This window comes from Phodopus roborovskii, unplaced genomic scaffold (genome assembly GCF_943737965.1).
Source record: "Phodopus roborovskii unplaced genomic scaffold, PHOROB, whole genome shotgun sequence".
NCBI lineage: Eukaryota > Metazoa > Chordata > Mammalia > Rodentia > Cricetidae > Phodopus > Phodopus roborovskii.
The window spans coordinates 27,243,266-27,259,556 of record NW_026126480.1 but is presented as its reverse complement, the minus strand read 5'-3'; the positions used below and the strand labels follow the sequence as shown (position 1 = coordinate 27,259,556).

Sequence of the window (16,291 nt, the reverse complement as noted above, 5' to 3'; positions counted from 1 at the left end):
TTGGACGTCTTTTCGCACCTGACTGCCCGTCCTCGGAGTGTGTGGGAGAACGAGTATGGACCCGCGATGGAGATTCCCTTCTCCCATGATGCCCCGCGGCGGAGCTACCGCGCTTTCCACTATCCGCAGTCCTAGCTGCAGCCCAAGATGCCCAGGGAGGTCGCTTTCGTCTGCGCCCCTCTCGTAGTTCCCACCCAGTCTTCAAAGCCCCACCCCTTTCGGCTTTGCGAGCGAAGCCTTACCCTGATGTCTAAACTCCCATGACTCTGACACCTTTCTATCAAGTCCCGCCTTCTGGCTTTAGCCCCTCCCCTTTCCAGGTTCAGCACAGACCCCGCCCCCAGAAGCTCCGCCCTTCTCCCTCAGGCTAGGCGCGCGCCGGCACCGCCCCTCGTAGGTGAGTCTACCCCAGTCATAAGCCCCGCCCCGCCATAGTTTGCGAGCAATGGCCACGCCCCTCACCCTGTGCCCCGCCCCTCTCTCCGACTCCAAGGGCGCCGGCACCGCCCCTCCCTCCCAGCATGCCGTGCGGCAGCGGCGGCGCGGCGGGCGGAGCCGGGAGGCGGGGAAGCTGTGGCCGTGTGAGCGTGGGGAGCCGCCGCCACCGCCTCCTCCCTGTCCTCGTCCTCCTGGGCCCCAGCGTCGCGGGCCGCGCGCTGCCCTGGAAGAGACGTCGCCTCGCCTGCCTCCGCCTCCCTCTCGCCGCGCCGCTCCCGCCTCCTGTTCCTGCGTTGCGGGCTCCAGCGGAACCCGGAACGGCCGTCCGCCTCCCCCGCCCTCCGCCGCCCCCTCCGCGGCTTCCTCCTCAGCCCCGGGCCAGAGCGCAGTGTCGGCGGCGGCCGGTTCAGGCGGCGACTCGCGCTTCTTCGGGCGGCGGCGCTTGGCCATGTCGTGTCGGGGAAGGTAATGAGCCGCAGAGCCCCGGGGTCTCGGCTGAGCAGCGGCGGCGGCGGCGGCACCAAGTACCCGCGGAGCTGGAATGACTGGCAACCCAGGTGGGTGACCGCGTCGAGCCTCGCCTGGAGCTGGCCGAGGCCTAGGCCCGTGGGACTGGGAGGTGCGGCCTAGGCCCGCCGCCGGTGGAGCCGGGCGCGGCTTCCTGGGTGTTCTCCGGGTCTGTCCGGGCAGGAAGGCCGCGGCCAGCCGAGGCCTCTGTGCCGGGCTGCCTGCCTCTGCCCTAGGGCTGGAGCAGTGGCTCCGGGCTTGGGTGGAGGAGGACGTTCCGCTGCTTTCTGCCTCCGTTTTGAGATTTGAGGTCCAGGAACTCTCCCTGTTAGCCATTAACTTCCTCAGCTTCTCCTGGTCTAGTCCGCACGCGAAAAAACCATCTTAACTCTGCTGCCCTTCTGCACTCCCACGTGTTAAGTGTTTTAAAAGCCCCGAACTCCAACCGAGGCCTTCCTCTGACTTTAGCAGGACGTTAGTCAGCCAAAAGATGAGATTCTAGGATTGTGAATGGAATCGATCCAATCTGGCTCTGGAGAATTTTAAGTTTTCCTCAACAGAAACAGTTATTTTGGTGAACAGCAATTTACCTAGACGCTTGGGAGTAAAATTGGACTCGCAGGAGTAGAGCAATTTTCTCTTGCATGGAGGAATTGGGATCTGGTTAGATTTAGAGCATTAACTCTAAAGAAAAAGTTATTTCGAGTCAGGTCTTTATGATTATGGACCGGTTGTGCTTAACAGGTTCTATTCTTTGCTGAGTAAATGTTTCAAGTATTGAGTGACTACTTGAGTTTTAATGCCTAGAACTTACTAAATGTTTAAGCCTGTATTTCGGTGGTAGTTGATGCATTCTTTGGAGTACACTTAATTGTAACTGTTCAGAAATGGAAAGCACACACGTTTTGGGGGTTGGACGTGAAAGATTTTATGAGGTTAGAATGTAACATTCTAAGAGTTGGTAGAGAAATTAAAATGATCTTTGGTTAGTTGGGGTACACTTAGTTTTCTCTACTGTGCATTCCTAAACATTGTGTCTCTTGAGAACTGATGTTTGTGACTAAGTGACTTAAAAGTGAATGCCTGAGTCTGGAATTGAGATATGAAGTTGTTAAAATGTTTGCAAAATCATAGCTTTGTCTTGCCCTGTATGAGGGTTTGTGCTCTGTTTAACAAAATAGTTGACTATTTACATTGGCATGCTATGATATTTTTACTTTTATTGAAATGTTTTAAAATTGATTTTTAAGCAGCTAACAGATGATAAATGAACTTTGATTTGGTTTTTGATAGAGCTCTCATTTAAAAATGGATTCTACACCTTTAATCCCTGCAACTGGGAAGCAGAGGCAGGTGGATCTCTTGAGTTTTGGGGCCAATCTGGTCTACAAGAGTTACAGGAGAGCCAAGACTGTTAAAACAGAGAAACCTTGTCTGGAAAAAATAAACAAAAAATGGATTCTACTACTTTTGTGTGTATCATGACCTGTATATTTGAGAACTTAATAATTCTTTAGAAGAATAAAATGCCCTTCTCAAATACAGCTTTTGGAAAATAACAGCTTACAGTTCTAAAATAAGTCACAGACCTTACAACCACATACTGGGGTCATCTGACTTCTTAGCTTGACAGATACAAAGCAAAATGGTTTCTACAGTTAAGGAATATATACACAGGGCTTTAAATGTTACCAATGTTTTAGGTGCTTTTCTTTCCCCTCTGAATGAGAGTGTATGGGGAAAGGGTGAAAACTTTACATGAGCTCTGATTGAGTAGGGGATGCTATGAATTGCACACTTGGCTCTAAGGAGTAGCAGTTTACAAGGCTGGAAATCATACCCCCTCTCCTCCCCAGGGCTTCATCTGTAGCCTTGGCTGTCCTGGAACTTGCTCTGTAGACCATGCTGGCCTACATGTCTTCCTTTGCCTCTTGAATGCTGAGATTAAAGATGTTGGTCACCTGGGTGCTATTCTTTTGCTATAGTGAAAACAGGAATATAGACATACTCCATAACATAACTTGATTTATTAGTAAGGTGATCATTTACTAAATAGCCAGTGAAAAAAACTAGGCCATAATTTTCATAGTAAAATTGGAGGTTATTCTCTTTCCGTTACTCAGAAAGATGATGCAGCCGCTAATGACACTATGGAGGTTACCTTCTCATGTGGTCGTGACCAACTGGGAGGTACTTAACCATGTATTTTCAAGTGCAGAAAGACTATATAGTTCATTCAAATCATTTAAAAAAATTTTTTTTAAAAATTTATTTAACTTTATTTTATGTGCATTGGTGTGATGGTATCAAGCTGGAACTGGAGTTTCAGACAAGTGTGAGCTGCCATGTGGGTGCTGGGAATTGAACCCAGGTCCTCTCTGGAAGAGCAGCCAGTGCTCTTAACCGCTGAGCCATCTCTTCAGTCCCCCCCTTTTAATGTTAATTTATTTTTGTGTGCATTTCTCTGCCATAATGAGCAATGAGTAGATCAGTGAGTGTAGATCAGGAGTTTGTTCTTCTTTTTACCATGTGGATTCTGTCTATTTAACTCAGGTCATTAGGATTGGCAGCAGGTGCCTTTACTTGGGGAGCCATCTTGATGGCCCTTGAATCTTAAAAAATTACTTATTTTCTGTATTTACATGTACCTGTAGTATATGTATGTGTACCAGGAGAGCCAGAAGAAGTCAAATGAGGGAGTTAGATCCTCTGGACTGAAGTTACAGTCATGTGGGTGCTGGGAACCAAATTCTGGTGCTCTGCAAGATCAGCAAATGCTCATAGCTCCTGATTTCTCTCTTCAGCCACCCCCCCCCCCAAGTCTTTTGTAGCAGAGGAATGACCTTGAACTCCTGATTCTGTTTCCACTTAAGAGGCTGGCATTTTAAGTGTGTTATTGCCAGCTCAATTTTCATTCAAATAATTACCTTTTCTATACCATCTTTTTCTCTGATTTTTATGGAGGGGCAGGGTAGGAGGATTCAGGCAGTTGAGAAAGCAGTTCTTGGGGTTGGGAATGTGGGAAACAGTACTGGGTTTGATCTCCAGCTACATAACCAGGGTGTGGTAGCACATACCAGTAATTCCTGCAGTGATGTGGAGTTAGATCAGAAATTCAAGGTCAACTTCTACTACATAGTGAGTTCCAGGCCAGTCTGAGTTACACATACCCTGCCTCAAAACAACAAAAAAAGAGCAATTCTTGTCAACTTTTAGTATTAGTTTGCTAGTTTGTCCTGTCTAGTCATAGTAAAAGGGATCCCTTACACATATCCACAGGAAGTGTCTCTGGTGACTGAATAGGCTACTATGATAAGGCAATAGAGCAAGTTTACAGAGATTACTAGAAAAAACTTTGAGTGTTTACTTACTGGCTTTGTAGCCCTTCCATGGGCCCCTAACTCCTTCCCCCTAATAGGATTTCTCTGTGTAGCTCTGGCTGTCCTTGCTCTGTAGATCAGGCTGGCCTTGAACTCAAGAGATCTGCTTGCCTCTGCCTCCTGAGTGCTGGCTTAAGGACTTGCTCCACTACTGCCTGGCTATAGTCTTTTTATTTTTATTTTTTTAATCCACTGTACTCATTCAGAATAATTAGAGCTCTGTGTAGGGCTGTGGTGCCACATACCTGTCTGTTATTTCAGTACTTGGGAGGCAGAGTCATGAGGAGTGGAAATTTTAGGCTGTATAGCTAGACTCTTGTTTTTCAAAGAAAAAAAGAAATGAGTGGTGTTAGATTAGTCTTACTATTTACTTGCAACCTGTGAATATCTCAGACAAAAATTTGGAAAGATTTTGGAATTTTCCTGGCTACCTTTTTTTTTTTTTTGTTTTTGTTTTTACTTCACATAGAAAAACAAGAATGGTAGTTTGTGTGTGTATGTGTGTGTGTGTGTGTGTGTGTGTGTGTGTGTGTGTGTGCGCCTGCGCTGAAAAGAGACTTATTGCCACTAACTAGCCAGAGTCTATCATTTTCTGGACTTTACCTATTTAGGAAATACCTAGCTGCATTCAAAGATAGAGATCATAATGCTTTAAAAAGTTTTTTGAGCTGGGTATCGTGGTACATTAGAGCACTGGCACTTTAGAGCAGAGGCAGATGGATCTCTGTGAGTTCATGGCTAGCCAAGACTACACTGGGTGATTGTATCTCAAACAAAATTTTCTTTATGGGGGTTGGGGGTGGGTGGGTCAGTGGGTTAGAAGCATTTAGCACCAGATCTGTGACCTGAGTTTGATATCCCAGAAACTACTTGGTAGGTGAGAATCAACCCCTGTATGTGACCTCCACATAAGCACGGAGGCACATGTGCTCCTGCACATATGTATGTGCACGCTCGTACACACACACACACACTATGCACAGAGAGAGAGAAAGAGAGAGAATACATAATGTAAAAAATAGTTAAAAAATTTTTTTTTCGAGGCAGGGTTTCTCTGTAGTTTTGGAGGCTGTCCTAGAACTCGCTCTGGAGACCAGGCTGGCCTCAAACTCACAGAGATCTGCCTGCCTCTGCCCCCTGAGTGCTGGGATTAAAGGCGTGTGCCAACGACCAGCTAAAAAAATTTTTTTGACATAGGGTCAAAAGACCCAACCTTAAACCTCTTGTCTTCACCTCTTGAAGGCTGGGTGTTGTAGGTATGTGCCACATGTTCAGCCAGAATTCTTTGTTTTAAAGTTAAATGTGTAGTTATTTTATATTTTAATATTCTAAATTGATACTGACTAATTTGAAATAGAAGTTAAACATAGGTTAATTCATTAAAAAAAAAAAAGTGGGGTGGAGTGATGGCTCAGTGGTTAAGAATGCTTTCTGTTCTTTCACAGAGTCTAAGTAAGATCAGTTCCCAACATTCACTTTATTTCTTTTTTTTCTCTCTGGTTTTTAAGGACAGGGTTTCTCTTGTGTAGCCCTGCCTGTTCTGGAACTTGCTCTGTAGATCAGGCTGGCCTCAAATTCACAGATACTTGCCTGATTCTGCCTCCGGAGCCCAGCACTTACTTTTGGCAGCTCACAACCGTTTGTAAGTCTGGTTCCACTGAATCTGAACACACACACACACACACACACACACACACACACACACCTACACACCTGTATGTTAGGAATCTTGTGGTGCCCAAGTTTTACCTGAGCAAACATTTTTTGAGACAGGCTCTTACTCTGTAGCTCAAGCTGGTCTCAAACTTCAGGTCTTCTTCCCTCAACCTTGAGTGGTTGGAGTTACTGGTATGTGTCATAGGTAAAACAGTATTAGAACTATACCATTCTTAGTAGGCAGATCAAAGTTCTCAGGAGTATAAAACTCCATGTGAAAGATCAAAAGAAGTGAGCCAGGCGGTGGTGGTGCATACCTTTAATCTCAGCACTCGGGAGGCAGAGGCAGGTGGATCTCTGAGTTTGAGGTCAGCTTGGTCTACAGAGCTAGTTTGAGGACAGGCTCCAAATGTACAAAGAAACCGTCTCAACTCCCCCCCCCCCAAAAAAAAAAGTTTTATGAAATTAGAGTTAGATATTTATGTCTGCTAACCAAAAGTTGGGTTTTAGGATGGGGCAGTGGTGGCACATGCCTTTAATCCCAGCTCTTGGGAGGCAGAGACAGATCTGCGAGTTTGAGGCCAGCTTCAGGACGGTTAGGGTTATACAAAGACTCTCAAAAAACAAAGCAAACAGAAGTTGGACTTTTACTTTGGGAGACAGGGGTCTCATTATTATAGCCCAGGCAGGCCTTTTAAAATTTCCTCCCAAGACTGTTTTTTTTGTGGATGGCTCTGGTTATACTGGAACCCACTCTGTAGACCAGATCCACCTGCCTCTGCCTCCTGAGTGCTGGGATTAAATGTGTGTTCCACCATTGATGCAGCTGACACCACCACTACCCTCTGGCTGCCCAAGCTCGCTTTAATGCTCCTTGCTCAAATCAATTTTTTTGGAGTGCTAGGATTACAACACAGGTGGGCAGGGTTTATGCCTAACCCTGGCTGGCCTGGAAATCCCTTTGTAGAATATAGTAGTCTGCAATTCTGCTTGCCTTTGTCTCCTAAGTACTGTGATTAAAGGCATGTGCCACCTCAACTGGCTAAGGTAGGATTTTTGAGACCAGAGTTGTTTTTTTCTACTTTTTGTTAGTTGGTACTAAGTCTGGTGTACATAGATACATAGTATATTGAAAAAAAAAACATGAAATTCTCAAAAGACAACAAAAAAATCATGAAATTGAACAGAGCCACATATCTCATTGCTGTGAATGATACTTTAAGTAGAATTTAATGAGTATGTGTGAATTTTTGTCTCAACTGTGTTGCCTCCTGGGCTCAAATTTTTGTTTTGTCTGTATTGTCTACCAGGCTTAAGTGATCCTTCTGTCTCAGCCTCTAAGTATCAGGAAACACAGCTGCAGGCCACCATATCCTACTGATTATCATTTTTACCAGTTCTGTATATTACAGATTTCTGAGTGCATTGAGAGTTTTCAACTAATTGTGTATGAGTGCTTTTCCAATGGAAGTTAATATTTCATTACCAAATAACCCTTTAAAAAAAAAAAAACCACTTGACAATTGTAACTCCAGTCATCAGGCTTGTTGGTAGCAAGTGCCTTAACTTATTGAGCATTTGCTGGTCCTTTGTTTCTTTTTAAAATTAGAGCATGACTGAACATTAGTATTAACAACACTTCCTCCACCCCCACACACAGAGCACACAGGGTTTCTCTGTAGCCTTGGCTGTCCTGGAACTCTTGTAGACAAGACTGGCTTCAAATTCAGAGCCCTGCCTGCCTTGCCTTTCAAGTGCTGGGATTAAAGGCATGCACCACCATTGCTTGGCTTAGTATTTAAACTTATTTTTCTTAATTTTCATTAAAAAATGTGTATGGGTGTTTTGTGTATCTGGGAAACATGTGCAGGCAGTGTCCCCAGAGGCTAGAAGAGGGCATTGGATCCCCTGGGACTGTAGTTACAGATAATTGTGGATTCTAGGAATTGAACCTGAGCCCTTTGCAAGAGCAGTCTTAACTGCTGAACCATCTCTCCAATCCCTGTTTTAAACTTTTAGATATAATAAAATAGTTTTAAATGTGTGAAAATGTTCTCACCAGTACATATTGATACTTTTTGGGAATATTTTTGACTTGCAAGTGAGAAATCATCAGAACGGCTTTAAAATGGCATCACACTGTACAGTAAGGCCTTATCTACATGGGTTTGAGCATAAAAATTACTGAACTTGTTCTCTAATGAAAAATGGCCAAGCATATGGATTGACTGTTACAGTGTTAGTGTATCTATTTCTGTATTTGATATGTGGAGTTTCAGACTTGGGGACTTAGAGAGGATGGAAGGCTGTACAGTTGAGTGGAACATTCTGGTCTTTGATGACACTGCATGCACATCAGTAGTGTGATGGAGTTGGTCTATACTACAGTTTTCACAGTAAGCTTGGAGAAAATCTGAATCAGACAGAAAGGCTGCTGTAAAATGCAAGCTCTCCCTGATAAATTCTCAGTTTAGTTAGAAGCAGGGTGCCTGTGGGGAGTAAGACAAGTAAATGGTGAAGCTAAAGACCTGGACTGGAACTGTACTATTGGCTTTGGTCACAGTTCAAGTGTATTTGGAATGACTGGAGGAGCTGTTGAAATTTACCAACAGCAGAGTTCCTTCATTTAGGAAGATTCCACCTGTTGTTTCTTGAAGGGTGTGTATTTGTAAGCACAGTTGGGAAGGCCTAGACATGAGGCTGTTGAGGACCTACGTCATGTATTCTGCATTCTGTTTATAGTGCATGATTGAAGCTCAGACAAAACTGTTCCCAATATGTTAGCAGAAACCTTTCATTTGTTGTCTAGTGTTGGCTAAGGGTGATCACTTAACTGAGTCTTTCCCCTTTTCCATACTTGTCACCTTAGTAAACATGACATGTCACACCTATAAAACAAATTGTCACCACAGTACCTTTTTAGGAGCATTGGATTCTTACATTGCTAGAGTTTTCTGCTTTCCCTATCCTTGAATTGTCCTTGTTGGAGTCAAGAAAACTGTTTCAGGTCTTTTCATACTGTCATTACTTTGATTACTTGAAATTGGCTTCATATTCTCAGTGCTCATTGTATTTTTGGAACAACAAAATAAAGTAGGTGTGTGTGTGTATGTGTGTGTGTGTAGACCTAAAAGCAGAATTTCTAGGTTTCTGTCCTATAGTTTAATTCCTATACATAATCCAGCTTACTATATTTTGTTTTGCCTTTAGAGTATAACCAACTTTTTTACTCAGAACTGTTTGGTTTTAGAAAATTCTGCTCCCTTTTCTGTTTATTGAGTGAACATCCATCATGTATATATTGTTCTTTTTTGGGGTGGGTTTCAAGACTGGGTTTCTCTGTGTAACAGTCCTGGCTGTCCTGGAACTTAATTGCTTTGTAGACCAGGATGGACTTAAACTAATAGATCCACCTGCCACTGGTTCCCGAGAGCTGGAATTATAGGTGTGTGGCACCAACACCCAACTATGATTCATTCTTGAGTTTGTGATTTATTTTATTTTATTTTTTGATGAATGTGCAGACCTCTGTAACTACCATTTCCAACAAGATACAGATTATTCAGTTGGATTATCACCACCACCTGACCCTGCCAACAGCAGCATACAGTGAGAGCATGCCTTGACTTTTTTAAAAAAACGTGTGTGTGTGTGTGTGTGTGTGTGTGTGTGTGTGTGTGTGTACACCTCATGTCAATATTGGGGAAGTCAAAAGACCATCTTTCAGGCTGTCAGATGTGGCATTAAGTACCTTTACCTGGCCCTACTTTGAAATCTTTTGCAGAAAGACTATCTTTTTATGTTGTGTCAGGATTTATCAGTTTAATCTTTATTAGATTTTTGGACCATATTGTATTCAATGTATTTTTTAACTATTGCTATAAACATTACTTGTTTACATGGGGTATCTGGAGTTTTGAAAAGTTTTAGGTGGTAGACCCATTTTCTGGTGTCAGGATGCTGGAAAGTATAGGAGGTCCTCATCTGGCTAGGCTTATTCTAGGAGCTTCAGGAGCCCTCTAGCCACACTCTTGCTTTTTTCTTTTTCTCAACTTCCTTTGACTCCTAACCCAGATCCTTCTGTCTCTGTGATTTGCGCTCTTTCCAAAGTTTGTAGCTGATTCAGTGAAAGCCAACACATGCTTATCACATCAATAGCCCATTTTGTTACCCTAAGTAGTGTGTGTCCTTTGTCTCTCCCCCCCCCCCCCAAACAGGGTTTCTCTGTGTAGCTTTGGAGGCTGTTCTGGAACTTGCTCTGTAGACCAGGCTGGCTTCACAGAGATCTGCCTATCTCTGCCTCCCAAGTGCTGGGATTAAAATCTTGCACCACCACCACTCTAATTAGTGTTTAGGTTGAAAAGAACAGATCCAGTAATCCCCCACCTCCTTTTTTTTTTTTTTTTTTTTTTTTTGTGTGTGTGTGTGTGCGCGCACACACACACACACGGGAAGCAATTTGCAATTGTTCTTGCTGTAAAAGTGGTAGCTGCAGCTGCTGCAAAGTTTTTCTTTCTCAGAGTGTTAAGCCTGGCTGCTCTTACACGGTTAAGAGGGATGCAGATTTAACATCATATCCTGGGTTTCTTCTTCATGTTTGTATTCCTCAATTAAGCATGTGTGTGGATTTGTAAGCCATTTATATACACTACCCCTTACATCCTGCTAGTGCATCAAAAATAGTATAGGGTCTCACTGTGTAGCCCTGGCTGGCTTTGAACTCTTAAGAGATCCTCTGCCTCAGCCTCCCTAGTGCTGGGATTAAAGCTGTTTGGCACCATACCTGGCTTTATTCTATTTGATGTCAATATAATTGTTCCTTGCTATCTGTAGAGGGTCTTGGCTCCAAGACTCCACTCAGATAACCAACTTCTCAGATGCTGACATACCTTCTTTAAAAATAGCATAATATTTGTTCATGGACACTTTAGAGCAGATGTTATCAATCTGTGGATTGAGCCCCCTCTAAAGCATTTCTGGGTGCACCTATTGCTATGTCAATGTGCATTCATCAGGAAATGATGGAAAATAAATCCACTGTACACTGCTAGTACATATGCAGTGTTCTTCATGTATACTTTGGTCATAGATCATAGTTGGTAGAGGTGGGACTTGGAGTCCTCATATTTCTGTTTTTACATGGTTTCTGAGTTTATAAACCTCTTATCCTAGGTAGCAGTTGGAAGGGACTTGTTCCTCTTAAAGCAGGCAGTTAGCTTAAGGCAGCAAATTATACAGCTAATCAAGTAGCTTTGAGGAATCATTGTTTTATTGGTCTTTGGTAGTCAGGTCTTAAATAGAAGGACTGATATGGTAATTAAGATTCTTAGGTCTTGGTGCTGGAGAGTTGGTCAGAGGTTAAGAGCACTCACTGACTGCTCTTCCAGAGGCCCTGAGTTCAATTCCCAGCTACCGCATGGTGGCTCACAATCATCTTATCATGAGATCTGGTGCCCTCTTCTGGTGTTCAGGTGAATATGCAGACAGAATATTGTATATGTAATAAAAATAAGTAAATTAAATTAAAAAAGATTCTTAGGTCTTATTAATCTTGAAAAATAACTTATATATATATTTTGAAATTATTTTTTCTTCTTTAAATTTAAATTAGAAACAATCCTATTTTACACATCAATCCCAGTTCCCTATCCCTCCCATCCTCCATGACATCCCTCTTCTGCTCCCTAGGGAGGGTGAGGCCTTCCATGATGGATCATCATAGTCTGTCACATCATTTGGGGCAGGGCCTAGGCCCTCCCCTGTGTGTCTAGGCTGAGAGAGTATCCCTCTATGGGGAATGGGATCCCAGAGTTCATTCATATACTAGGGATAAATGCTGTTCCTCTACCAGAGGTCCTATAGACTGCCCAGGCCTCCTAACTGACACCCATGTTCAGGGGGCCTGGTTTTGTCCTGTGCTGGTTTTCCAGCTGTCAGTCTGGGGTCCATGAGCTCCCCCTTGTTTAGTTCAGCTGTTTCTGTGGGATTTTGAAATTCTTTTACACTTTGGCCTCTTACCCCACATCTGCTGTATCTATACATACTAGTTACCTAAACAGTCTGTTCACTAAAATATTAAGTACTGGGTTGAAGTTGCTGGTGTCCCTGTAGAATGCCTGGGGGAATTTAGTTCTGCACTTGATTGGAGGAATAAAACCCTGATTTTCTGGAGTTAGCAGTATCTGAAACAGTGCATTGCTGCATTCATTTTAATGTCTGTATCCTTTCAAAAAGTGAAATTGTATTCTGGTTAGAAATGATTTCTTGTAAGGTAGTAATTTATTCATGTTATTCATATAGCTAGGGCTTTTCCTTTTCTGTTTAGAACACAGATATCAAGAATTAATATCAATATTTAGTTGAAAAGAAAGCATCCTAGAATTTGTTGTAAAAAGATCAGTTCACATTTCTTTCCTGTCTTTACTGCTCTTAAGGTACCTGAGGAAAAATAAAAAGTGAGTAGGTTCTCAGTGTTATCAGGCCCATGGAAATTGAGACGAGTGCTTTTTCAGAAGCTGAGTTTAAATGGACCCACAGATTGCATTCTACTAAAAATGATTATGTCATTGTTTGGAATGTTAGCAGTGCTCTAATACTCAGTATTGTGTTCAAACCATTTTGAAAATACCAAACTTATAAATGAACTTACAATAATAATTAAGGGTATGTGTAGTAATCATCTCATTGTAGAACTAAGTTTTCTTAAAAAACTTGTGTGTGGGGGCACTCAGGTGTGCCCATACCAATTTTGTGTAATTTGTTCTTCCACTTTTGGTCTCAGGATCAAATTCAAGTTATCATTCTTGCCAGCCCTAAAAATAAGTTTTCTAAAAGAAATATGGTATCTAAGTGGCTTGCTTTACATTATAATTATATAATTATAATACACGTTGCTATTTAACTTCATTATAAGTTATTGAAGACATAAAAATTGCACTAAAACTACTATTCTTGTTTTTTGAAAATGTGTGTGTGTGTATGTGTGTGTCTGTTGGTGTCTGTCTGTCTAGTGAATGCAGGACCAAGGGCTTGCTGGACTAGTGTTCCACTATTGAGTTACCTCCCAGTCTGTTGGTTTTGTTTCTTTGAGACCAGATCTCACTAGGTAGCCTTCATTACCCTGGAACTTGTTATATAGACCAAATTGGCCTTGAACTCACAGAAATAAATTAGTTTTCCTCAAGCTGCTGCTGCTCCTCTTTTTTTTTTTTTTTGATGGCGTTTTCCTATGTAGCATTGGCAGGCCTGGAACTCAGTTTATAGACTAGGCTGGGCTCAAACTCACAAAAGTCCACCTTCTTCTGCCTCCCAGATGCTGGGATTAAAGGTGTGCACCAACACCCACTGGCGTCTCTGCTTTATTTATGGACACAGTTGTACATGTGTATGGGGTACAAAGTGATTTTTAGATAAATATATAATGCTGATGGATTACATCAAGCCAATGAACTTTTTTTGGTGGAGATCTGTTTGAAATGTACTTTTTTTCACTAATTTTTTGATGTAGGGTTCTCATTGTGTAGCTTTGGCTGGCAACTTCAAATCTGAAATCTTTCAGCCTCAGCTTTATACCTGATGGTATTACAGGTTTGTACCCACTTACCTGCTTTTGATTTGCTGTTGTTGGGTTTGTCTGTTGGGTTTTGGAGCCAATCTTGGAACTCACTCTGTAGACCAGGCTGGATGACTCACAGAGATCAGCCTGCCTCTGCCTCTGCCTTCGAGTGCTGGGATTAAAGACATGGACCACCAATGCCCCGCTCACATACCTGCTTTTGAAGTGCACTCTTTGAACTATTTTGAGGTACAAAACACATTGATTCTGACAATAGTCATTCTGTTAAGGAAGGTTCTGGAAACATTTTTCCATTTGAGAAATGGGGAAGTTATGTATCTCTTCCCCATTTTTCTGGTCCATTTAAAAGTCCATTGCAATTGATGGAGGCTGAGGTAGGAGGATAGAAAGGTCAAGGCCTGTCTGGGCAACTTAGTAAGATCCTGTCTCAGAATAAGAGTAAAAGAATGGAGATAATGGTGGCTTCCTGGTTTAGTATGCTTGATTCCTCAGGTTTGATTCATAGGCAGCAAAGAAGGTTCAGTTGGCTATATTAATTAGCATTGGCATTATAAATAAAATCATATTTTAGAACCTATTTATTTTTAAAATTTGTGCATGTTCTATTGACTGGCATCATGAATTAGCAGAATAAGAATGAGATGACAAACTTTTTCAATTGGTGTATGGTCTGAAGATCAGATACAGGTTAAAGATAATGTTTGGGAAATTTCTCCCAAACTGTTAAAAGTGCCACATTAATGCTATGTGAGTTGCTGTCTTAATCAAGTTACTTTATTTTTTGCAGTGAATGGAACCCAGAGTGTTGTTCATGATAGGCAGGCCCTCTACTATAGAGCTACTCTCATCCCAGCCCCAGATTTGGAATTTTAAAGAACATGTGTTTTTATCTTTTCATCTAAATGTTTTAGAAGAGTGTTACACACACATACACACACACATACATGGGTGTGCACATAAAATTTTTCTTTGTATGAGAATGTATGTTATGTGGCTATAAAATTTTGGTAAATTTGCATTATCTCTTAAAGGATGTATTGACATCAAAACTTAAATTTCTAAGTGTGGCATGTGGGATTTTTATGGTATTGCTTGCATAGTTATGGTGGTGTTGGATTGGTTGCATTGTAGTGTAATAGTTCTCCTGTGTTCCCTTGTCTGTGTCCTTCACAGGACACAGTAGAAACCAGTAGGTCCTCTAATTTTCTCCTTCATGTCTTAACCATTCACTCTTTAAGAACTTGGTACCAAGTGCTGTGCATGATGGCACATGCTTTTAATCTCAGTATGCAGGTCACAGAGGAAGTGATTTCAAGGCTATCCTGTTCTACATAGGAAGTTCAGACCCAGAAACCAGACCCTGTCCCAGAAACAATAAACAAAACAAAAAGAACTGGGGTTGGGGGTATTGGGGGGGGGGGGGAAGAACTGGCTACTAGTTGAAAGTATAAGCCAGGGAAAATAATCTAATTTTTGTAACTTTGGATACGTTTGCTTAACTTTCATCATAAAGTTAGAAACGAATTCTTTTAAGAATATTGTTGGATTTTTCCTACACTGGTGTGTATGTATGTATATACATAGTTTTAGTAAAGAAGTAGGAGGAGCCAGAGCCCTGGGAAAGTTGCATTCTGCAGTGGTACAGCTTTACATCCTTTGTGTATCTTTGTCATCGTTATTGCCATTGTTGGCTTCTTCTTCTTTATTTTCATTCATTCATTCATTCATTCATTCATTCATTCATTCATTCATTCATTCATTCAGGGGGACAGGGTTTCTCTATGTAGTCCTGGCTGTCCTGGAACTCATTCTGTAGACCAGGCTGGCCTCAAACTCACAGAGATCCTTCTGCCTCTGCCTCTGCCTCTGCCTCCAGAGTGCTGGGACTAAAGGCATGTGACACCACCAACAGGCCCCTTGAGTCTTATAAACAGAGAAAAGATTGATTGAGGTAGCTTATGTATGTAAGGGTGTGTGTGTACTATTAGGCAGATTTTGCTTGAATTTTCAGCTGTATAATTTTATTTCAATTAGAAAATGATGCCTCTTCTAAGGATCGCCATATCTAGAAATACTGTTTTTTCTCTCATAAATGGAATTATAAGTTACTTATTTTAAACTAAATGGGATTAAATATGTTTAGTATAAAATAGAAGAAAAATGGAGTTTGTAGACTTTGTAAGTTTGAAATAACTTACTGGGTGGGTTTAAGTTGTTTTCTAGCTTCCTTAAGTTTAAGCTAAATGTTGTGTGTCAGTATTTCTGGCGCCTGCTGAGCACAGCTGGGTCTCCATATCTGACTGTGCTGCTGCTTCCTGGGTTTTAGTAAGTTCTGTACAAACTATCTTCAGTTAGTGAATATTCCTGTGGTAGAATAGTGTGGTTATTTTGTCTTTCCTTTATAGTTAGTTGATTTATGACCTGCCTTCTGAGATTCATGGAACTTTTTTTTTTTTTTTTTTTTTTTTTAAATTAAGAGCTTTAAAAATGTTTGGCTTTTCCTTTACCAAGTGGTGTGTTGTCCTGAGAGGGGCATTGAACTTAGTTCATCAGATTTTGGTTTTTTTTTTTTTTTTTTAAGAAATTATTTTATGTGTATGGATATTTTGTTTGCATGTGTGTCTGTGTACCACATTCATGCAGTGTCTTCAGAAGTCAGAAGGCATTGGAACTGGAGTTAAGCCAGGTCCTCTGGAAGAGCAGCTAGTAGTCTTAATGGCAGAGCCATCTCTCC

The 16,291-nt window shown here is 41.9% G+C and overlaps 1 protein-coding gene across 1 annotated transcript in view; it reads left to right on the top strand.

The window, feature by feature from the left end:
• Positions 1 to 538: 538 nt before the first annotated feature.
• Smg1 (SMG1 nonsense mediated mRNA decay associated PI3K related kinase) overlaps positions 539 to 16,291 on the top strand; it is a 100,701-nt gene continuing 84,948 nt past the window's right edge. The window contains exon 1 of the mRNA XM_051192772.1: positions 539 to 995. Within this exon, the coding sequence (XP_051048729.1) occupies positions 907 to 995 (89 nt within the window). The 5' untranslated portion in view covers positions 539 to 906. The remainder of the gene's footprint in view (positions 996 to 16,291) is intronic.